The sequence below is a fragment of the Canis lupus genome, chromosome 5, assembly GCF_048164855.1.
Source record: "Canis lupus baileyi chromosome 5, mCanLup2.hap1, whole genome shotgun sequence".
Lineage (NCBI taxonomy): Eukaryota > Metazoa > Chordata > Mammalia > Carnivora > Canidae > Canis > Canis lupus.
Window position 1 is genome coordinate 73,948,425 of NC_132842.1, and position 22,068 is coordinate 73,970,492.

A 22,068-nucleotide genomic window follows, 5' to 3' on the forward strand; every position below is an offset into this window, starting at 1 on the left:
GGGTTAGGCAAAAGGAGTCTGTCATTCATAGGGAAAAGTAAACAAGGCCAGAAAAAACTGGGTGTGAGGAAGCGGGATGACCAGAAGTGGCATGATGGAACAGTAGATCAGAAAATGTTTTACCCTGCAGCCAGGCTATTCTCAGGAGGGGTTGTGTGCTGGCTCAAACTTGGGGGGTGGATGGGGAAGGCAAAGTTCAGGGACCTGGAGGAAGGAGAGAAGCTTAACCAAAGTTTGGTTAACAAGCATTTTGCTCTGATTGATCAGTGGGGACAAGCAGTTCATCTAAGCGTTTACAAGGCAAAGAATTGGAATTTGGAGTCTGTTGCTAGCCTTGAGATAGGTAAACAAGGGGGCACCTATGAATTTTATCTGTCATATGAGGGAGGGTGTTTCTTTGCAGTAAGCTGTGTTCCAGGACACAAAACGGTGGGATAGGGTTTCTTAACCTTCGCTCTCTTCCAGGATCACAGGGTTGGGTGAAGTTCAACACTGTCAATACAGAGGCATATGCAAGAATTTATTGTTAGTACATGCACAGACATGGAACCGCTGGGTCAGAAGATATGGGTAGCTTCACTTCTACTGGGTAATGTTCAAATTGTTTTTCAAAGTGCTTGTACTAGTTTACATTCCACAACAGTGTATGTAAGATCCAGTTGATCACCGACACTTGATTTAAAATTTTTTGCCAATCTGATGGATGTTAAGTGGGTCTCGCTGCATTTCCTTACCGATGGGACTGAGGCTCTTTCATTGTTAATCCGCTGTTTCTTTTCTGTGAAGTGTCGTCAGTCCACTTTTCAATTGGATTACCTTTTCCCTGGAGGTTTGTGGGAGTGCATGGGTACGCTCTGGAAGAATAAGTGGATGAACAACTGAAAAGGCTCTGAACGGCGAAAGCTGAGATGAGGTGTGGGAAATCCCCAACAACCAAAAAATCTTAAGAACTGCCCTTCTAATTTTATCACTAAAGCCTTGCGAACGAGATCTGTAAACCATTTCTCAGCATCGCCGGCTTCTCATTGCGGGAAAGCGACCCGAAAGACTTACCCCAAACCTCCCCAGCTCCTCAACCACAAACCGGCCGACTAATTGCCGGTTACTCAGCATCGCAGAACAGAAGCCTCTGCGCCACTTGCGATATTCTCGCGAGAGTCGGTCACAGCCATCATGTGACAACCCAAGATGGCGGTGCCCGGCGAGGCGGAGGAAGAGGCGACAGTCTACTTGATAGTTAGCGGTATCCCCTCGGGTTTGCGCTCGGCCCAGCTCCGGAGCTACTTTAGCCAGTTCCGGGAACAGCGCGGCTGTGGCTTCCTGTGTTTCCACTACCGGCATCGGCCTGAGCGGGCTCCTTCCCAGGCTGCTCCCGACTCTGCCCTAACTCCTGTCGGCCAGGTTCTCGCCCAGACTTCCGTCACCGATGCCCACGCTCTCTCCACTCGGGACTCTGCTCCGGCCCAGACCCGCACCTGCTGCTGCGTCATCTCAGTACGGGGGGCAGCTCAAGCTCAGCAGCTTCTTCGCATGTACTCGGGCCGCAGGTGGCTGGATTCTCAGGGGACTTGGTTGCCCGGTCGTTGTTTCATCCGCAGACTGCGGCTACCTACTGAAGCATCAGGTACGAGTGGGAAAGATAATAGACCGAGCCTACTGGCCCTGGATCAGAGACACCTTTCCTAAGAGTTGATGAGGATAAGTCAGGTCTCTGATTATCAGACTTTTTAAGAGTTTAGATTATTTCTGGACGGAGCTTCAGGCTCAACTGCATGTTAGTCTTAGAGGGGAAAGAACAGGAAGAGGCCTAATGGATTGACCCTTCATTTTCCAATTAATTAGATTCTTCTGAGACCCTTTTCTCTGAGAGGTTGATATTGCACTGACACGGAAGGAAGAAAAGTAAATGAGGTTTCTGATTCTCTTATTGTCTGTCTTTATTGCATTCTTTGTCGCTTCTTACCCAGCCTTCTCTTAGCAAGATGCAAATGAAAAGACAATCTTTTTCATCGGGACAGCTCCCATTTTCATGGGAAATCCCTTTGATGGGGGTACAGGAAATACTGCAGAGACCTAACTCATTCAACAGATTGAGTTTATGTGCTACACATAATGTGACTCTAAGCCTTTTATTTTCGTATTGACTCCTTGCAACAATCCTAGAAGGTGGGAGCTATTGTTACCATTTTATAGGTGAGGGTACTGAGGGATACAGAAGTTATGTTACCTGCTCAAAGTTACAGAACTAGTAAGTGGCAGAGTCATACTACAAACCCAGGCACGTTGCCCCAGCACGTATGCTCTTTATCACCAAGTGGTGTGAGATGACAGAGGAGGGAAAAACTGATCTCTTATAGGTATCAGGAAATGTGGCTTTTCATCTGGATCAGAAAGATAACAGGAGTTTGTAGGATGGAACAGTGTTCAAGGCAAATGGCATTTGCAGAGATACAGACAGATGTGAAAACCCATGGAGGGGCATCCCAGGTGGCTCAGCGGTTTAGCACCACCTTCAGCCCAGGGCGTGATCCTGGAGACACGGATCGAGTCCCACATGGGGCTCCCTGCAGGGAGCCTGCTTCTCCCTCTGCCTGTGTCTCTGCCTGTGTCTCTGCATCTCTCTGTGTCTCTCATGGATAAATAAATAAAATCTTAAAAAAAAAAAAAAGAAAGAAAGAAAGCCCATGGAACTTTGAGGGCATGTTAAATTGTTTGGTAGGGTTGAAGCACATGGTATGAGGATATGCAAGGAGTGGGGGTTGGTGGCAGTTGAGAATCAGCAGGAACCAGATTTGAAAGAGACTTGTGTGCCTGGCCTAGGTGATGAGAAATGGCATGTAATTATTGAGTAGTTCTGGTCAGGGAATGGAGGAAGTTACTCTGGAGAAGTCTGAAAGGGAGGAACAGCATTAGGCTAAAAGATTTGAACCAGTTTCTAGCTCAAGTGTTGCTGGAGGCTTCTAGGTTTCAAGAACCATTCTTTCCTCTTGCTTTCCAAGGTTTGGGCTCCTTTCCTTTCAAAACCCGGAAGGAGCTGCAGAGTCGGAAAGCTAAGAGTGAAGCTTTCACTTTGGCCGATCTGAAGCAACTGCCAGAGCTGAACCCACCAGTGCTGATGCCCAACGGAAATGTGGGGACTCCTCTGCAGGTCTTTTTGGAGTTGATCCGGGCCTGCCGCCTACCCCCTCGGATCATCACCCAGCTACAGCTCCAGTTCCCTAAGACAGGCTCTTCCCGGCGCTATGGCAACGTTCCATTCAAGTATGAGGACTCAGAGACCGTGGAGCAGGAAGAGCTTGTGTACACAGCTGAAGGCGAAGAAATACCCCAAGGAACCAGCCTAGCCGACATACCAGTCAGCTCCCATGGAGAGCCAGAGGAGGAAGGGGAAAACGAGGAGGAAGAGTCACACTCAGATGATGTGAGTACGGTGAGCTACCCTGTCTTTGCTGGCAGCTTAGAGAGGGTAATAGAGCATTAATACTATCACTCTTCAACTGCATATTACAATAGTTCTAAACATGCAACCTTCTCAGGAGGGTTCCAGAGTTAGAACTCCCTGACATTGAATATAAAACTGCATTTGCATGTGCATATATGCATTTCTCTGAGGGATTTTTATCAGAAGATTCTCAAAGGGGTCTTCTTTGCATTCTCTTAGAAGGAATGTGAGGAGGTTCCTGTTCTTTTTTTTTTTTTTTTTTTTTTAATTTATTTATGTTAGTCACAGAGAGAGAGAGAGAGAGAGAGAGAGAGAGCAGAGACATAGGCAGAGGGAGAAGCAGGCTCCATGCACCGGGAGCCCAACGTGGGATTCGATACCGGGTCTCCAGGATCGCGCCCTGGGCCAAAGGCAGGCGCTAAACCGCTGCACCACCCAGGGATCCCCTAGGAGGTTCCTTTTCATAGATGAAAATGGACCATCCAAGAGATAAAAGTCTTGTAAGGAAATAGAGGCAGAGCTGAGATGTGAACTTGGTCCCCTTTGCTGCTTGTCTAACCTCTGTGTGCTTTCATTATGTGGCTGAGAAGTCACCTCGATTTTCTGACCTTGAGTCTGTGGCTTGGACACTAGCCTCCACTCTAATTTTATCAATGAAATAGACATTTCTTCTACTTTTTTCCAAATTTGGTTGTTCATCCATAAAATCAGGAAAGGTGTGATTTTTGGGGGGGAAACTTGTGTGTGTGTGCATACTCTGGGTAAAAAAATAATTCATCTGTGTCTTCAAAGCTGCCAGCCTGGGGACGCCTGGGTGGCTCAGTGGTTGGGCACCTGCCTTCGGCTCGGGTCATGATCCCGGGATCCGGGATCGAGTCCCACATTGGGTTCCCTGAGAGGAGCCTGCTTCTCCCTTTACCTATGTCTTTCTCTCATGAATAAATAAATAAATCTTAAAAAAAAAAAAAAGCTGCCAGCCCAGAGTTGCTAACATCTGTACCACATCCTTAGTGTAGTACCATCTGGACTTTTTCCCCAGCAGCTGTTCTGCAGCAGTGATACCTGGGGCCTCCTGGGAGTTTAACTAGGACAGGTGCCCCCAAGATTTCAAGTCCAGAGTCATCCTATCATTCTGCAATTCCTAGCATTTGTACACACAGGCTAGTGCAGGATTCCAGAGACACTCCAAGATCCATTTCCTGCTTTGAAAGAGTCTAAAATCTCCCTGAAGAGAGAGAGAAGCAGTATCTGGAAAGACTGTGTGGCATGGCAACCTGGGTTTGAACCCTGGCTCTACCACTCTCTTGATGTATTATCGTGGATCAATTCACTTTACTCCTCTGAATCCAGGTCTCCTCGTCTGTAGAACGGGAATGATGATACTTACCTCACAGCATTATTGGGCTGATCAAAGGAGCTAAGTTATGAGAAGGGTCTGATACACAGTAGACAATAGGTATTAGTTGTTATCCCCTCTTTTTTTTTTTTTTTTTTTTGTTATCCCCTCTTTATGATGTAATGTATAGAGGCCTAAACAGTGTGTATCAAACTCCTCCAAACTGAGGAGTTCGGAGGCCAGCAAGAGTGCTGTGGGCCTCAGTGAAGGGGGCTTCATGTAGAACTGTACAACTTGAGGGATGAGGATTTGCCAGGTGAAGAAATGGTGGTGGAGGGCAGATATTTCCAGCAGGAAACAACATGGCTAAAAGCAGAGCGGTTAAGAGTCAGTCAGGGGATGCCTGGGTGGCTCAGCGGTTGAACGTCTGCCTTTGGCCCAGGGTGTGATCCCCGGATCCAAGATCGAGTCCCACATCAGGCTCCTTGCAGGGAGCCTGCTTCTCCCTCAGCCTATGTCTCTGCCTCTCCCTCCAGCTGTGTCTCTCATGAATAAATAAATAAAAATTAAAAAAACAAAAAGTCGGGGCAGCCCCGGTGGCACAGTGGTTTAGCACCGCCTGCAGCCCGGGGTGTGATCCTGGAGACCCGGGATCGAGTCCCACATTGGGCTTCCTGCGTGGAGCTTGCTCCTCCCTCTGCCTGTGTCTCTGCCTCTCTCTCTCGCTCTCTCTGAATAAATAAATAAATACATCTTAAAAAAAAAAAAAAAAAGTTGGGCTTGGGGTAGGGTGCCAAGTATGTTGAGGCACAAGGGATGGAGAGATGTGTAGGGCAAGGCCTGGAGGACCAAATATGTGCTGCTTTCTAAGAGAAATTTGGAAGAATGGAGCTGAGGGCCTGTCTCACAAGCCTCCTGTGCCAAGCTGCCCTCCATGCAGGCCTGAGGTCAGGAGGCTGGACAGGCAAGTCACCTCTCCCCACCTTCTCCAAGGACAACGACCGGGGTGAGGAGTGGGAGCGGCATGAAGCCCTGCATGAGGATGTGACTGGACAGGAGCGTACCACTGAGCGGCTCTTCGAGGAGGAGATAGAGCTCAAGTGGGAGAAGGGCGGGTCCGGCCTGGTGTTTTACACAGATGCCCAGTTCTGGCAGGAGGAAGAAGGAGGTAAGGCCAGAGGCAGGGGCAGGAGTGATCCCTGGTGCCTTTAGTCAGGGTTCTCCATTCCACATGGTGGATTCTCTGGCAGTGAGGCCATATAAAGGGCTATGGAAGAGGCTTACCTTGATTGTGTATGAGAGACCAGTCATCTTTTTTAGGGGTGGGAGGTTAGTGGAGTGGAGAAAAAAATGATACCACCCCACCCCCCAGAAGAGACTTAAAAATACAATCAAAAGCTCCAAGATGGGATGGCTGGGTGGCTCAGCGGTTGAGTGCCTGTCTTCAGCCCAGGGCGTGATCCTAGGGTCCCGGGATCAAGTCCCACATTAGGCTCCCTGCATGGAGCCTGCTTCTCCCTCTGCCTGTGTCTCTGCCTCTTTCTGTATCTCTCATGAATAAATAAATAAAATCTTAAAAAAAAAAAAACTCCAAGTTCTAAAACATATGTCTAAATTTAGATTGAATTCTGAACAGAACTGCGAGTCCTTAGCTTACTCTGTGCTTTTTATCTGCAGACTTTGATGAACAGACAGCCGATGACTGGGATGTGGATATGAGTGTGTACTACGACACAGGTACTGGGCCAGGGGTTGCAGTACGGGGAGGTAGAACTGGTGCCCTGGCCTTGCAGTGACACTTATGTGACACCCTGCTTAGCAGAGGCTGGGATGGAACCAGTTCCCTTGGGGTAGCCCACTGAGAGAGTTCCTCTCTTAAAAAATCTCCAGTTGTGTGCATTAAGTGCTGGTTGTGGACAGAGTCTTTTTCCTTTGTTTGTGGAGGAAGGATAGAGTCAGCCCTCAGAGAGCTCTGGTTCTGATGGGCAGGCCCTGGTAGAGTGGGAGGGTCAGGAGCTCAGGCTTTAAGAGTTTAGATTCTGGAGTCAAAAATGACCTAGGTGGGGGGTGGTGGTAGGAAGGGAATTCCTGGGTTCTAATTTCATTTCTCACCTTTTGGCTGTATGACTTTTCTGTACCAATCTCCTCATTTGTAAGATGGGAAAGGCAGGGTTCCTATTCTTGGCCAGCGCCCAGTCTAATGAGAGAAATAATAATAAAGTAATAAAACATGAGGGGCACCTGGGTAGCTCAGTTATTTGAGCATTTGCCTTCAGCTCAGGTCTTGATTCCAGAGCCCTGGGATCCAGCCCTGAGCCAGGCTCCCCACTCAGCAAGGAGTCTGCCCCTCCCCTTGCACGTGCTCTCTCCCTCTCTCTCTCTCAAATAAATAAAAAATAAAAATAAATAATAAAATACCCTAAAGATGAAAGTGTAAATCTTGTGAGGTCCTAGAAACCTGATTTTTCCCCCTTTCTGCTGAGAGAGACCCTTCTGCAAACTGAGCTCTACTTTCTCAGATGGTGGAGACAAGGATGCTCGAGACTCTGTCCAAATGCGTCTGGAACGGAGACTTCGTGATGGCCAGGAGGATGGCTCTGTGATCAGATGCCAAGTGGGCACCTTTGAGCGCCATACCAAGGTAAGTGCTGTGCCTAGCCTGTTGACTTATTTTTCTCCATCCCCATTCCTCACCCCTCCCCCCCACTCCCCACAAGAATCCCATACTCTTGAGTCTTCTCTTTTCCCTGCACAGGGCATTGGACGCAAGGTGATGGAACGGCAGGGCTGGGCTGAGGGCCAGGGTCTGGGGAGCCAGTGCTCAGGGGTACCTGAGGCTCTGGATAGTGATGGCCAGCACCCTAGATGCAAGCGTGGATTGGGGTGAGTATGACCAAGGGACTTGGCCCCAGCTAGCCTTTCATCTGTACCCTGGTTTCCCCCTTCCCTCTGGTTTTGGGATGGGTGCTAGAGACTCCTAGGGAATGAACTTCAAAGCAGAATTAGAAGGAAAAGGTAGATGTGGCACTATTTCTTTTTTTAGAACAAGCCCTAAGGCTTGACAGGATCCCTGATCTCCTGGGGGAGTCATACCCCCTGATCTGAGGAGTCTGGACTTCGTGATTGCCATTAGGGAGTGCCTATAAGTCACAGAATGGTGACAGTTGTTCTAAACTCTGTGTACTATTTAAACTGAAAACAGTATGTGAGACCCCAGGTTGCTGGCACTGTCAGTGAATAGATAAGGAAACTGAAGAGCAAAGATCCAAATTTAAAGGCTCTGTCTTGGGACAAACCAGACATGTAATAGCTGCTTCTCTGTCCTTTCCCAACCTATTAAGAGCAGCCCTCTGACCGTGAGCCCTTTTTAATGCAGGTACCATGGAGAGAAGCTACAGCCATTTGGGCAACTGAAGAGGCCTCGTGGAAGTGGCTTGGGGCTCATCTCTACCATCTATGATGAGCCCCTACCTCAAGACCAGGGGGAGTCGCTGCTCCGACGCCAGCCACCCACCAGCATGAAGTTTCGGTCGGACATGGCCTTTGTGAGGAGTTCCAGCTGTGCCTTGGACAACCCCTCAGAGCCTGAGTGACAGTTTTGGGGCCTTCCTTAGAATCACTCATACCTGCATAGTGGCAGCCCTCTGCCTTGGCCTTACCTCCCACCACAGCGCAAAGAACTTCGGGAGCAGCAATCTCTGCAGTGTGTTCAGGGTGCTTTATTTTGAACTTGCCTTCTGGCTCTCTACCTCAAGGGCATTCTTCCCAAAAGCCCCCCATCCTCCTCTTTTAATATTAGGACTTAAAGACCTTTCGTTGGCCTCCTAACCCAAGGCCGTTTGGTCTTGCCCACGTTGCCTCCCCCAGTACCTTGAAGAGCAGTATTGAATGAAGTTCTCAGCACAATCTTCGTTGGGGGTGGGGGGGGTGTCACTATAAAGGTCAGAAAGGCGGGGTAATGGACCTGGAAAGAGGACTCTTGGGCTTGGAAGAGTCGATCGTGGGGCGGGCGCCCCATCGCCAACCCCCGTAGCTGGCTGGGACCGGCAGCGGCAAGGCCGCGGGACGTGGCCCGGGTCTGCGACCTAACGGGATAATAAAAGTTTACCACCGATCTCTCTTTTTATCTTGTGATTTGGACCGGGGGAAGGACGGGAAAAGCTGGGTTAGGGTCCCCCACCCCACGGCCGTTCGCCGAGCGGGTAGAAACGCTCCGCGTGGCCACGCCCCTCGACGCCAAGTTGCGCCATCACCGTGGGGGCGGGACTTCCTCTCGGGCCGTCGCCGTTTCCGACGTCGTCCGGAAGTCGGGTTCTGATCCGGTGAGTACCGGGCCATTCGGCTCCTTTGCACCGCCAGGTTACCTGCGCTTTTTCTGGGGACACTCGGGCATCGCCGCCGGCCTCCGACGAGGTGCACGACGGGGGTCCTGTCGTCCTCGGCTCGTGTCTTTGCCGAACTTACCGGCTGCGCAGGGGCCCGCGTGCCGCCCATGGCGGGAGCCGCCCCGACCACGGCCTTTGGGCAGGCGGTCATTGGCCCCCCCGGCTCGGGCAAGACCACGTACTGCCTGGGCATGAGTGAGTTCCTGCGCGCACTGGGCAGGCGCGTGGCGGTGGTGAACCTGGACCCTGCCAACGAGGGGCTGCCGTACGAGTGCGCCGTGGACGTGGGAGAGCTGGTGGGCCTGGGCGACGTGATGGACGCGCTGCGGCTGGGGCCCAACGGCGGCCTGCTCTACTGCATGGAGTACCTGGAGGCCAACCTGGACTGGCTGCGCGCCAAGCTAGATCCCCTCCGCGGCCACTACTTCCTGTTCGACTGCCCGGGCCAGGTGGAGCTCTGTACGCACCACGGCGCCCTGCGCAACATCTTCTCCCAGATGGCACAGTGGGACCTCAGGGTGCGTCTTGGGTCCAGCAGGCTCCTTTTGCAGATGGAGGAACTGAGACAGGAAGGACAGATGCCACGCCCCCATGTCACACAGCGAGGTAGGGGCCGAGTCGCTTTGGAGTTTGGTGTGAGTTCGATTTTAGGCTCTGCCACTGACTCGCTGTGTGGTCCTGGGTAACTCAGTTTCTCTCTCTGAACCTCAGTTTCCTCATCTGCAGAATGGATGTGCTAGTACCCAATTTGGGATCATTGAAAATATGGAAGAGGTTATGTAGAAAGTGGTATGGTGATTGTTGTGACTTGCTGGGCAAAAGTAAATGACATAGAGTCATATGCAATCAGAGTTGAGCCAGTTGCCCACTGGGAGGCACCGTGCAAGGCATCTTGTAAGGAAAAATGCTCTATATCACCTGGCAGAAGGAAATGAGAGTCACTACCAGAATGAAGCAGAAACAGGAGGAAACTAATGGGGAAGACTTGCACTCTGTCCTCAGGAGTCCCAGTCTCTTGGGAAAGACTTAGGCTCTGATGTTTCCTGCCTCCCCAGGCCCACTCACCCTATCTCTTCTCTCCCCTTCCAGCTGACTGCTGTCCACCTGGTGGATTCTCATTACTGCACAGACCCGGCCAAGTTCATTTCCGTACTGTGTACCTCTCTGGCCACCATGCTGCATGTGGAACTACCCCATGTCAACGTCCTCTCCAAGATGGACCTCATCGAGCACTATGGGAAGCTGGGTGAGAGCTCCTCTTCTGGGCAGGCAAGGAGTCAGGAGTGAAACAGATCTCAGCTGAAGGGAGCTGCCTCCAGGGACCACGCACGGCTTGGTGATCATAGCCACAGGCAGGTCCTAATCCCTGCCTGTTTATTTTGTGCCACTCTGTGCCAGATACTGTTCTGGGCTTTGGGGACAAGAGAGCTATATAGTTGGTGGTATGTACTGCAAAGGAATTAAAACAAAGTGAGTGGTTGGGATTGAGGGGATTGAGCAGTGCTACCTGAGCTGAGACTGCCAAGGCAGAACTGTTCAAGACAAAGCGACCAGTAGGAAGAAAGTTCCTTAGGGAAAGAGCTTTCTGTGTTTAAGAAGAAAAAGGAAAAGGTAGGGGGGGCAGGGGAAGCCAAGAGCAGCTGAGGTAGTAGTCAGGGGAAGGGTGGTAGGAAACGAAGTCAGAGGGGTGGGCAGGGGCCAGAACCTGTACTGCGGAAGCACCAGGTAAAGCCACTGATGAATATTAAGCAAGGAGATAGCATTAATTAAGATGTCATTGTGGCTATTTTGTGGGGAGTGAATTGAAACGCGCAAGAATGCAAACAGAGATCCTTGAGGTTTTTACAGCAACCCAAAAAGAAGTAGTTCCATCCAAAACTCAAAAAATAGGGTTTGCTAGTGGATTGAACATGGAGACCAAGGAATTAAGGATGACTCTCAGGTTTCTGTTTGAGCCAGTGGACAGATAGAGGTCCCTTTGTCAGGGTGGGAAAGATTGAGGGAGAAGCAGGAGGCAGGGGAGTTGCTTAAGGGCCTCATGGCCAGCACTTTTTTCCCAGCAAAATTAGTGTGCCTAGCCAGGGCATCAGTTCCCTAGATAGCATCTCCAGCCACAAAGAAGCCTGGGGAAGAAAACCTGAAATGACTGGCAGTGAACAGGAAAAAGAGTTGTTAGAATCACGATGTCAAGCCATTGTCCAGGGAAGCCTACTGGCTGCCTGTCTGGACCTGGAGGGATGTCAGCACCCTGGAGGGCCTGCCTCAGCCCGGAGTCCTGGCCCATCTCTTGGTAAGCCCAGAAGCCCTCCCCCCCCCCTTTTAAAAATATTTTATTTATTTATTCATGAGAGACAGAGAGAGAGAGAGAGACAGAGACACAAGCAGAGGGAGAAGCAGGCTCCATGCAGAGAGCCCAATGTGGGACTCAAATCCTGGGTCTCCAAGATTGGGCCCTGGGCTGAAGGCGGCGCTAAACCGCTGAGCCACCCGGGCTGCAATAAACCCCATTTTATCTTTGCCCAGATTTGCAGTCTTCTCAAGCCCCTATCCCCACCCACCTTCACAGACTCCAGCTCAGATGGCTGCATGGTGGTCCTTGACCTTTTTAGCTCTGACTTCAGCCAGTCATCCTTATAAAAGACTGATGTGCAAACCGCATGAGGCCGTTGAGGCCCAGAGACATTACATGAATAACCCAAGGTCAGTCCCACAGCTAGCATGTTAGCTGACATGAAATCTAAGCCCAGGTGCACCTGGCTCCAACTGCTTCATTCCTGGAGAAGAATGTACCAGTCAGGCAATCCAAAAAGTTTTTTGGAATGCCCAGGACATTATTCCTTGCAGGCAGAGGGGTGACCATTTCTGATTAAAATACAGGAGGCAAAAAAAAAAAAAAAAAAGGAATATATATATATATATATACACACACACACACACACACACACATATATGAGGCAGAGGGGTGCCTGGCTGGCTCAGTTGGAGGAGTATGTCACTCTTGATCTTGGGGTTGTGAGTTTGAGCCTTACATTGGGTGTAGGGAGTGCATCAATCCAGCAGCCTGATTGCCTTCACTCACTTTGGGACAGATCAGTTGAGTAGCCCAAGACTCGAGTTTTCTGGCAGAAATGGGCAATGACTGAAAGGCCTGCTTTCTTTCTCTTAGAGGAAGTTTGCATTCATAGAACTCTGAGTCCTCTGGTCTGGTATCCTTATTTTACATTCAGAAGGAACAGGCCCAAAAAGGGAAAGTGATTTACACAAGAGGCACCCTATTAGGGGCCTTACAGGTCCTGGGGTACAACTACCTGCCTGTGAGCTCTGTGTGGTAGGGACCAAGCACTGTTCTTGGGACACATTCCATCTTGTTATTTATTACCATTCAACAAGTGCTTGTGTGTACTAGACACTGGGACTTAGAGCATTTAATCCGCACAGCAGGCCCATCTAGCTAGGAAATGGCAGAGCCAATGGGTAAAACCAAGTATTTTCTTTTGAGTAAGTACATTTCACTGTGTCAACAAATACTTGCTGAATGAATGAATGAATGAGTAAATGAAGACAAAAGGAAGGAAGAAAGGGAATATGATCCCTGTCCTTGGATCTTTTAGCCTGATGTCAGCTGCTCCTGAACACCAATTTCTCTCCTTAGCCTTCAACCTAGACTACTACACAGAGGTCCTGGACCTCTCCTACCTTCTCGACCACCTGGCTTCTGACCCTTTCTTCCGCCACTACCGACAGCTCAATGAGAAACTGGTGCAGCTCATTGAAGACTATAGTCTGGTCTCCTTCATCCCTCTCAACATTCAGGTACTTGGGACTAAGAGGCCTCTTCCCCATGCCTAGCCTATGCTCTGACAGTGCCTGGGATCTCACCAAGCCAAGGATACAGGAGACTTTGAGGGGTCAAACAGTGGGTCTTTGTCCTGGGTCCAACTATCATTCAGTCCCCCTTGGTTTTAGGACCAGTGGCTCTCATGGGGAGGGTTCCAGTAAAGAGAGTGAGCCAAACTTCAGCCCTATCTGTTTTGCTGGGTTCTCTATGCATGTTCCCACATCAGTGCAAAAATGGATGATTTCAGAAAGTTATCCTCAAGGCCAAAGACAGGTCTGTCAGCCTCCTTCAGGATGGGCAACTGCCTATTTGACTTTGCAAAGTAGTTCCCAACCAATGTGTGTGGACTTGAGCAAACTTGTCTCTTCCCTAATGCCACAGTTTTTTCCTCTAAAATGAGAAAGTGAACCCTACAATATTAATCATAACAACTATCACTTCTTGAGCACTTTCTGCACTAGGCATTGTGCTAAGGACTTGTACATGCATTATTTTGATCTTTCCTTCCCATCATGTGGTGTATGGACTGTTCTTATCACTATTCTGGAATAGCAAATAGGTTATATACATATTTATTGGGAGTCTACCATTAAGTAGACTAAGTACTGTGCTAGGCACTGAGGATTACCTCGACAAATAAGTCCCTGGCCTCATGGAGTACAAAGTCAAATAGGGGAGCTAGATGAGTTAATAATTTGTCAGTAGTAAGATGGTAGGATCAGAGCTGTAATAGGATAGATCCAGGAGACTGTGGGTGTGCATAGAGGAGCTTATCTGTTCTGATTTGAGTGGGTTGGTGGACAGGAAAGACAGGATGTAGTCAGGCCTCTAAGGATGTGTAGAACCATTCCAGACACAGAAGCTGCATGTGCAGAGGCTTCATGAGCAAGGTTGAGGGGGGTGTTTGGAGACTACAGGTGATTTGGTACATCAGTTCCACACACCTCTGTTTCACTCAAAGCTGTCTGTCTCCTCCCTGCCCAGGACAAGGAGAGTATCCAGCGGGTCCTGCAGGCTGTGGATAAAGCCAACGGCTACTGCTTCGGGATCCAAGAACAGCGAAGCCTGGAGGCCATGATGTCTGCCGCCATGGGTGCTGACTTCCATTTCTCCTCGTATCCTTGCTGTCCAGCCTCTTGGCTATAGCCAAGGGGAGACATGGGGCTCAGGGATGGCCACATCTACCCTTGTAGGTGACTGACTCCATGTTGACTAGTTGGTCTCCCTGGTGACTGTCTCTCAGGTGCAGAGGCTGGTCCCTTAGAAGGATTCAGCATTGATTGTACCTGAGGACAGAGGAGGATAGACTTAGTCCTCAGGTACAGAAGGAGCAGCAAATACAGATGCTGAGAAACGAAAGGGCCTTGGTCATTTGGGAGAGATGCAAGGGGGTTGGTTTGCTTGGTGTCCTGACTGTGAAAGGGTAAGAGGGATGTATGGGTGCAGGGGCAGTAGTGGACTTGCAGTGGGGGCCTCGTGTGCCCTGCTGATGAGTGTGGACTTCAGCTCGTGGGTGGGTAGGGTGAGCCAGCATAATAAGGTTGTGTGGAGTGTGACACGATCAGGTGTACATTTTTTAAAAAGTCCCTTCAAGTGCAGAAATTGCATTTAAGGGATGCAAGTGGGGGCAGGAGAGTGTTTACAGTCTGCAGATGAGAAGAGATGAAACAGTAAGAATAGGAAGAAGGGTGTGAACTGGATGAAAGGATATGGATTACCGGAGTTCGCAACCAGATGGTTATAGGATAAACGGAAGTAGGGCAGAAGTTAGACTGCCAGGTTTCTGGCTATACAGCAGTATGGTGTGGCAAGAAAAGGAAGAGGAGAGGGCAGGTTTGTCATATGAGTGGAAGGTATGGGCCCTAGCAAATGTGCTGTATTTGAGGGGACTATGGGACAGCCAGAGCTGTCTGGGAGGCAGCTGGACCTTCAGACCGGAGCTGGATTAGTGACCGTTGGGGTGGAGCTAAGGTCCTGTGTAGGCCACATGTGAGGCAAGACAGGGAAATCCAGGCCCATAGGATAGTTTCAGATATTTGCCTTCAGCACACTGGAGGCAAGGGGGGCTCCAGAGTCCTGGATATGGAGGAAACAGAGCTCCCAGGGAAACAGGTTAGAAATGGTGGCAGCAGAGTGCCCAGTGCTCCCTGAAGGGGTCGAGTTGTTACCTCACACCTGCGGTTATTGGCAGCACATTCGACTGCATGTGCTCAGCGCAAAAGGGAAGGGGCCGTTCCAGCAGCACTCTGATTTTTCACACACTGTGCATTACTTTATGCATTCGTACGTGTTATTATGCAAGATTCTCCATATGAAACTGTATACTTTTTAATAGATGATTGAAGGAATTTTCAAGGGTATTTTTAACCATACACTTATGTGCTGGTTTTACATTCTGTCCCCTCCCCTAATCTTCTTAAGGTTCAACTTTAGTCTGTGTATAAGATAATTAAGGATTGGCATAAAGAAGGGGAAAGTCAGCTCTGCCAATGAGTGGGTGGGTAAGGAAAGCTTCATGGAGGTGGTGGCACTTGAGTTGCATTACCTTTTTTTTTTTTTAAGATTTTATTTATTTATTTATTCATTCATTCATTCATTCATGAGGGACACAGAGAGAGAGAAAGAGGCAGAGACACAGGCAGAGGGAGAAGCAGGCTCCATTGCAGGGAGCCTGATGTGGGGCTTGATCCCGGGACCCCAGGATCACGCCCTGAGCCAAAGGCAGATGCTAAACCACTGAGCTACCCAGGTATCCCTGTTTTATTTATTTATTTCAGAGAGAGAGAGAGAACATGAGCAGCAGGAAGGGTAGAGGGGGAGGGAGAAGCAGACTCCGTGCTGAGCAAGGAGTCTGGTGTAGGGCTTGATCCCAAGACCCTAGGATTGTGACCTGAGCCCAAGGCAGACACTTAATCAACTGAGCCACCCAGGTGCCCAAGTTGCATTATCTTAAAGTAAGGATTAACCAGGCTGATTAAAAGGGTAAGAGAATTCAAGGCAGAGAGAACAGTATATACAAAGACGTGGCGGTTTAAAGTTGAGGTATGTCTGGGGGTTTGCAAGTAGAATAGCATGACTTGTGGGCAGGACAGGGCTCTGAGTGGGAGCAGTGGCAGAGCCAGACAGATGGTGAGATAGAATGCAAGGTTTCGTGTGCCCTGCTCAGGAATGTGGGCTCAGGTTGGAGACGAGGCAAGTTTGAGATAATTACATGTCAAGCAAGGTGGTTTCCACTCATCCTGAGTGATCCTCAGGGTCGACTAGCACAGGAACAAGGCATTACCTCCTGAGGAAAAGTGAAGGGGAAGGGGCACAGGTTCAAAGTCAGTTTGAGTAGAGGTGAGATGAATTTGGGTGGAGAGATCTGTAAGAGATGGAGAAGAAGGTCTGTAAGCTGACATCATTTGGTGGGCTACATACTCTGCTTGCAGGATCACATTTAAACCTCATTCAATCCCTTTTTATAGATGAGGCAGTTGGGGCTCTGAGAGTGACAGGTGCAAGGCTTCTCCCTGGATGTGTTGGAAGAACGGTTCAAATCCCAGTCTCCCTGGTTGTAGAACTTTAGTTTCTGAGACTGGAGTCATCTAGTAGAAAAAGCCATGGTGGCCAACCTACCATGGTCAACTGCCATCTCCTTCTCAGACGCACACCCCGACCTCAGGCAGCCAGCCTCACAGGGCTCCCTCAGGAGTATCACAGTCTTTTCCTCTGTGAATCTGATTTGTATCCTTCCTGCTTCACTTTCCTGCTGTCCCACAGAGAGGAGGACGACACCCAATAGCCCAAGAGGAAATTCATTGCTATCTTTGAGTTCCCCTGAATTCCTTCCCATGGCAGAAGAGAAGTCAAACACTTACTGAGCACCTGCTGTATGCCAGGTGCCATACTAGGCATTTTATATTTGTTGTCTCATTTGATCCTCACAACAGCTCCATTTTACAGATGAGAAGAAAGGAAGTGTAAAATCAGGATTTAAACCCCAAAGTGGGGGCACCTGGGTAGCTCAGTAAGCTGGGTGTCTGCCTTCTGCTTAGATCATGATTCCAGGGTCTTGGGATCAAGTCCCACATCAGGCTTCCTGTTCAACAAGGAGCCTGCTTCTCCCTCCCTCTCTGCTGCTCCCCCTGCTTGTGCATAGGTGCTCACAGTCTCTCTCTCTCTCTCTCTCTCTCTTTGTCAAATAAATTAATAAAATCTTTTTAAAAATAAGTAAATTGAATAAACCCCCAGTGGTCTGGCTCTGGAGCATGTGCCCTAACACAGCCACAGGGTTAGTGCTCTCTGGTCCTTTGATTCTCAGCAATATGAGGAAAAGACAAATATAGGAGCATTTGGGCCTGGATGTTTTGAGGGGCTTCTCAGACCCAATTAATTCCTGTTGTGTGGAGCTATAATGGTGAGAAAGGGAGAGGAATGAGAGCAATCTGCCAGACATGGCTGGAGAGCCAGCATCAGTAGAGGTCAGATCCTGCCCAGATTAGTTCCCATCCTTCCCTCTGTTACCAACCTTGACACGCTCTCCCTCAGTACCTTGGGCATCCAGGAGAAGTACCTGGCACCCCCAGACCAGTCCGTGGAGCAGGAAGCCATGCAGCTGTAGCAGCAAGCTGGGCTCTAGAGAATGAGAGGCTTAACCCAGCATTGGAGACAATGGCAGTTCCCACTGACAGGACAGCCCAGCCAACTGCAGATCCAAGAGCAGCCTTCCCAACTAGAGCACCCACCACCCCCTCCGTGGTCAAGAGCTCTGGATGTGTGGCCAGGAATTCAGCATTGGCCCCACTTGGGCTATGAAGGAATATGCTACAAATACAAGAGTTTATTTTCTACTTTTTGTGACTTCTAAACTTTCTTCAACCATCTAGGCCCAGAGAGTTGAGGCAGAACAAAAGAATGTTACTTTTCTCAGAAGAATTCTGTTTGTTTATACAGGGCAGTGTTTCCCCCCAAAGCACAGGATTGTGCTAGAGGACTGACACCCAGTCTCCAGGTGCGCGACTTTGTTAATTTTCGGTTTTAGTCTAGACTCAAGCTGGAGCTTTCACAGGCAACACTTCCTAGCAGATCTTATTTTCATGGTATTTATTTTATGGTTTTGTTCCTTTTTGGGAAGTGTTAACCAGTTTTCCATTTATACGAGTGATTAAAAGTTTACTTTGAAATTGTTTATAAGAAGTGAGTTATTTAAAGAAAAATATTAAGTACATAACGTGACATCCTGAGGAATGTGGCAAACACTAAGGGCTTGAAGTTGGAAGAGTGGTGGTTACTTTTGCTCTTCTTGCAAGTGGTTGGATGCAATTCACGTTTTCAACCAATAGGTGGCATCCCAGGCCTTTTTAATTTTATTTATTTATTTATTGCTTGCTTGCTTGCTTGCTTGCTTGCTTGCTTGCTTGCTTGCTTGCTTGCAGTCACAGCCTGGAGGCAGCAGGGGACAGATGGCAGTTGTGCCAGAAGTCTTATTTGCAGACAGTTGGTCCTGTTAACACACGGGAAGGGCTTGGCATTTTACAAAGTGCTTCCACACACATGGTTCTCATGTGGCTCTCACAGCAACTCCTGGAGATTTAGACAAATCAGGATATTATGAAGCCCCATTTTACAGTGAGGAAACAGATGAGTTTGAACTTTGGTCAACCAATAATTATTCTCATTGTTCGCTTTGCTGACTTCTTAATTTTGAGTTCTTAATGGTGAAAAGTCACATCCCTTCTCCCACAGGATCTATAGCCAATCAGGAGAAAGAATTTAAACACCTATAGAGTATTACTGAATCACAAAGGCAAGATAGGTCACAGGTGGTTTGGGCAGTTGGAAGAATTCCACTTAGGAAAATCTGTTCACAAGTGGCATTGAGAGGGGGATGACTGAGCTTTGCTTCCCAATTGGGGGAGTCAGAGCAGAAGGCAAAAGTAGGGGGGCTATGAGGAGGCTCCTCCAACTGGATAAGTATGAAAGCAGCCAACCTCCACTCCCACGCCTGGCCCTATAGGGGATAATAACCAGGTGCTGCTTCCCCAGCCTCTTTCATCTGAGAAGTTCAAAGCACCACACCCCTATTAGTACCCTACAGTAGGTGGGGAGTATCAACAGAGCAAGCCAGGGAAACTGAGGCCAGGAGACACAGCCTAGGGATGGCTGTGAGTCACTGGTGGGGCCTGAGCCCAAGAATCCTGACGCCCAGGTCGCTGGACAAATCCCTCATCAGGTCGAGTGTGAGGGTGGGTGCTGTTTTTGAACATAGTACCAATAGCTTTGGTCTGGGTTTCTGATGTTTACCCCATCACCCTGGCTCTCACCAGAGCAAACCAGCTGGAAGGAAGGTGTCATTTGAACTTGATGACCTCAAATCCAAGCACTGTCAGCATGTAGTCTCTGCAGTCATGGAGTGAGGAAAGATGGAGGTCATCCAAACCTTAATTTTTCAGGCCTTGGTTTGACAATAAGGGTGTTTTCTACTCCAGTAAATGGAGCTCTATTCACCTTCTACTGATGGCAAAATGATTTTCTGTTCCCTTGCCATGGTGGGGAGGGGACAGCACGATGAAGAAAAGAAGAGACACCTAGGTCGATCTGTTTGGCATGAAACCTGTGGAGTATGAAAAAGACCATCCTCTGATTTGACTGGCATGCGGCAACCATTCTTGAGATTTTTTTTTCTTTCCTGATAGAAAAGTAAAAAACTTGGGAAATGAAAATAGGTCACCTATAATCCTGTAACATATCAATAAGCAAAAATATTTGTAATCTACAATAAATTTTCTATTCAAATGTATAAATACATTTTGGTTTTTGGTCTTATTTTTCTGTACATTCAGAAGGATAGCTATAGCATTTGTATGAGTGGAATATGTTATACTTGCTTTGTAACCTTTTTTTTTTTTTTTTTAGTTAACACTATTTCATGCAATTAAAAACATAAAGACTTTTTTAGTGTCTACATGATAATATTCCATGGTAAGGCTATGACATTGTTCACCTGTCCAGACTCCCGTGGTTATCCGAGTCATTACCAGTTTTTTGCTATTGTTAATAGGGCTGTGATTACATCTTTATACTCAAATCTTTGTCTTGAGTCTCTGATTTTTAACTTATGATTAAGTCCAAAAATGAAACAGCTGATGTTTCCCAGGTTCTGGATTCATATTGCCAAAATGCCTTCCAGAAAAGTGGCACTTTGCATTTCCCAGGCACCGTCTGAAAGCACTCTTCTCACTTCCAGACCTCACTTGGCAATCATGAACAACTTCTGGAGGGAGGAAACGGAAACTATCTCTGAATGCCTTAGAAGGGACCTTATGGGTCATCTCTGCTAACCACTGACATTAAGATATATGCATTTACTGGCTCTGAAGTGAGGATTCCCCCCAAAATTGGAAGATACTGTTTGGAACTTATCAGAGGCCACAGCTAATTGGAAAGGCTTCCAGCCCAGACAAAGAGGCTTAGGAGTGAGTGTGACGCCCTAAAACCCACAGAGCTGAAGCACAGCCAGTCTGCTCTCAGCTGTTTCTGAATTAGCAAAATGCTCATCCACAGTTGGCTGAGAAAGGAAGCCTGATCCCATTAGAGTCTTTGGGAAGGTCTCAGAGATTCTCTCTCCTTTCCCAGGGCTCCTGAGTGATGGCAGACCCATCCCAGCACTGCCAAGATCCATCCTGTTTTTGAAAGCAATATGGAGGCCCAACTACCCAGAATCCTGGAGGGAAATTCTTTTGCAAGCTGAGTAGCCCCCCTACTCTTTTCCCTTTTCTTTTTTTCTCCCTCATCCCTGGCTGTTGAGGCCTCACCTAGCCTTTAGGAGGAAGAGTCCCAGATTAGGGCACACTTCGATGGCATCAGACCTGCTGAGGGTAGGGGAAAACCATACTCATTTCCAACCCATTGTGTCCTTCATTTCCAGCCAAGAATCCAACTTCAGACAGCCCCAGATGTCCAGGTGGCCTAAGACTGAGGAGCTATGGGGGGGATGGGCTGGGGACTTGGAGCCCAAATGAGGTGAGAAAAAGTATTGGTAAAGTCCTCTGGGGGATCCCTGGGTGGCTCAGCGGTTTGGCGCCTGCCTTTGGCCCGGGGCGCGATCCTGGAGACCCAGGATCGAGTCCCACGTCGGGCTCCCGGCATGGAGCCTGCTTCTCCCTCTGCCTGTGTCTCTGCTTCTCTCTCTCTCTCTCTCTCTCTCTCTCTGTGTGACTATCATAAATAAATAAAAAAAAAATTTAAAAAAAAATAAAAATAAAGATTTATTTATTTAGTTATGATAGACACACAGAGAGAGAGAGAGAGAGAGAGAGAGAAGCAGAGACACAGGCAGAGGGAGAAGCAGGCTCCATGCCGGGAGCCCGACGTGGGACTCGATCCTGGGTCTCCAGGATCGCGCCCCGGGCCAAAGGCAGGCGCCAAACCGCTGAGCCACCCAGGGATCCCTCTTTTCTTTCTTTCTTTCTTTCTTTCTTTCTTTCTTTCTTTCTTTCTTTCTTTCTTTCTTTCTTTCTTTCTTTCTTTCTTTCTTTCTTTCTTTCTTTCTTTCTTTCTTTCTTTCTTTCTTTCTTTCTTTCTTTCTTTCTTTCTTTTCTTTCTTCTTTCTTTCCTTTCTTTCTTTCTTCTTTCTTTCTTTTTTCTTTCTTCTTTCTTTCAGATTTTATTTATTTACTTGAGATAGAGAGAGCACGAGCAGAGGGAGGGGCAGAGGGAGAGGGAGAAACAGACTCCTTGCTGAGCAGGGACCACCCCCCACCCCAAGATCATGACCCAAGCCCAAGGCAGATGCTTAACCAACCGAGCCACCTAGGCTCCCCTCTCCCAAAAATTAAGTCCTACCCATGGTCACATAGCATATTCTGAGCTACCTATCAGGCCCCTCTACAGTGAGACAAGGATATTTCAGGTTAACTTTATTTGGGGGAAGAAAGGGGAGTGGGGGATGTGTCTTCCTTCTCTTTTAACAAATACTCATGGCATGACATAATCTGATGTATTAAATATTATACCTAGCCACAGACTGAAGACTCCATGCTTTTCAGAGTCTAAGATTTCCTCTTTTATCTCTAGACAGATAATG

At 48.4% G+C, this 22,068-nt stretch overlaps 3 protein-coding genes and 1 long non-coding RNA gene across 4 annotated transcripts in view; 2 read left to right on the forward strand and 2 right to left on the reverse strand.

The window, feature by feature from the left end:
* Positions 1–499: 499 nt before the first annotated feature.
* LOC140634120 (uncharacterized) lies at positions 500–10,720 on the reverse strand. The gene is made up of 4 exons (XR_012031649.1): positions 8,649–10,720; positions 6,891–6,975; positions 1,054–1,882; positions 500–854 (listed from the first exon to the last, which is right to left on the reverse strand). It is a non-coding gene; the product is annotated as an uncharacterized lncRNA (long non-coding RNA).
* Positions 1,155–8,892, forward strand: GPATCH3 (G-patch domain containing 3). The gene is made up of 7 exons (XM_072827614.1): positions 1,155–1,624; positions 3,000–3,421; positions 5,772–5,946; positions 6,456–6,515; positions 7,298–7,419; positions 7,534–7,661; positions 8,155–8,892. The coding sequence occupies exons 1-7, from the start codon at positions 1,189–1,191 to the stop codon at positions 8,369–8,371; spliced, it is 1,560 nt and encodes a 519-aa protein (XP_072683715.1). The 5' UTR covers positions 1,155–1,188; the 3' UTR covers positions 8,372–8,892.
* Positions 9,079–18,166, forward strand: GPN2 (GPN-loop GTPase 2). The gene is made up of 5 exons (XM_072827634.1): positions 9,079–9,681; positions 10,253–10,409; positions 12,816–12,976; positions 13,986–14,116; positions 17,532–18,166. The coding sequence occupies exons 1-5, from the start codon at positions 9,271–9,273 to the stop codon at positions 17,602–17,604; spliced, it is 933 nt and encodes a 310-aa protein (XP_072683735.1). The 5' UTR covers positions 9,079–9,270; the 3' UTR covers positions 17,605–18,166.
* ZDHHC18 (zDHHC palmitoyltransferase 18) overlaps positions 11,228–22,068 on the reverse strand; it is a 52,192-nt gene continuing 41,351 nt past the window's right edge. Inside the window, exons 11-12 of the mRNA XM_072827629.1 lie at positions 16,285–16,365; positions 11,228–14,287 (exon numbers count right to left, since the gene is read on the reverse strand). Coding sequence (XP_072683730.1) covers positions 14,183–14,287; positions 16,285–16,365 — 186 coding nt within the window. The 3' untranslated portion in view covers positions 11,228–14,182. The remainder of the gene's footprint in view (positions 14,288–16,284; positions 16,366–22,068) is intronic.

What these genes read in the sequence shown, in the direction of transcription:
- GPATCH3 (XM_072827614.1), top strand. Translation starts at nt 1,189, where the DNA reads ATGGCGGTGCCCGGCGAGGCGGAGGAAGAGGCGACAGTCTACTTGATA. An exon ending in AAGAGTCACACTCAGATGAT is followed by an intron (nt 3,422 to 5,771) that starts GTGAGTACGGTG and finishes ACCTTCTCCAAG; the next exon opens with GACAACGACCGGGGTGAGGA. An exon ending in CTGGCAGGAGGAAGAAGGAG is followed by an intron (nt 5,947 to 6,455) that starts GTAAGGCCAGAG and finishes TTTTATCTGCAG; the next exon opens with ACTTTGATGAACAGACAGCC.
- GPN2 (XM_072827634.1), top strand. Translation starts at nt 9,271, where the DNA reads ATGGCGGGAGCCGCCCCGACCACGGCCTTTGGGCAGGCGGTCATTGGC. An exon ending in CGAGCACTATGGGAAGCTGG is followed by an intron (nt 10,410 to 12,815) that starts GTGAGAGCTCCT and finishes TTCTCTCCTTAG; the next exon opens with CCTTCAACCTAGACTACTAC. An exon ending in TCATCCCTCTCAACATTCAG is followed by an intron (nt 12,977 to 13,985) that starts GTACTTGGGACT and finishes CTCCCTGCCCAG; the next exon opens with GACAAGGAGAGTATCCAGCG.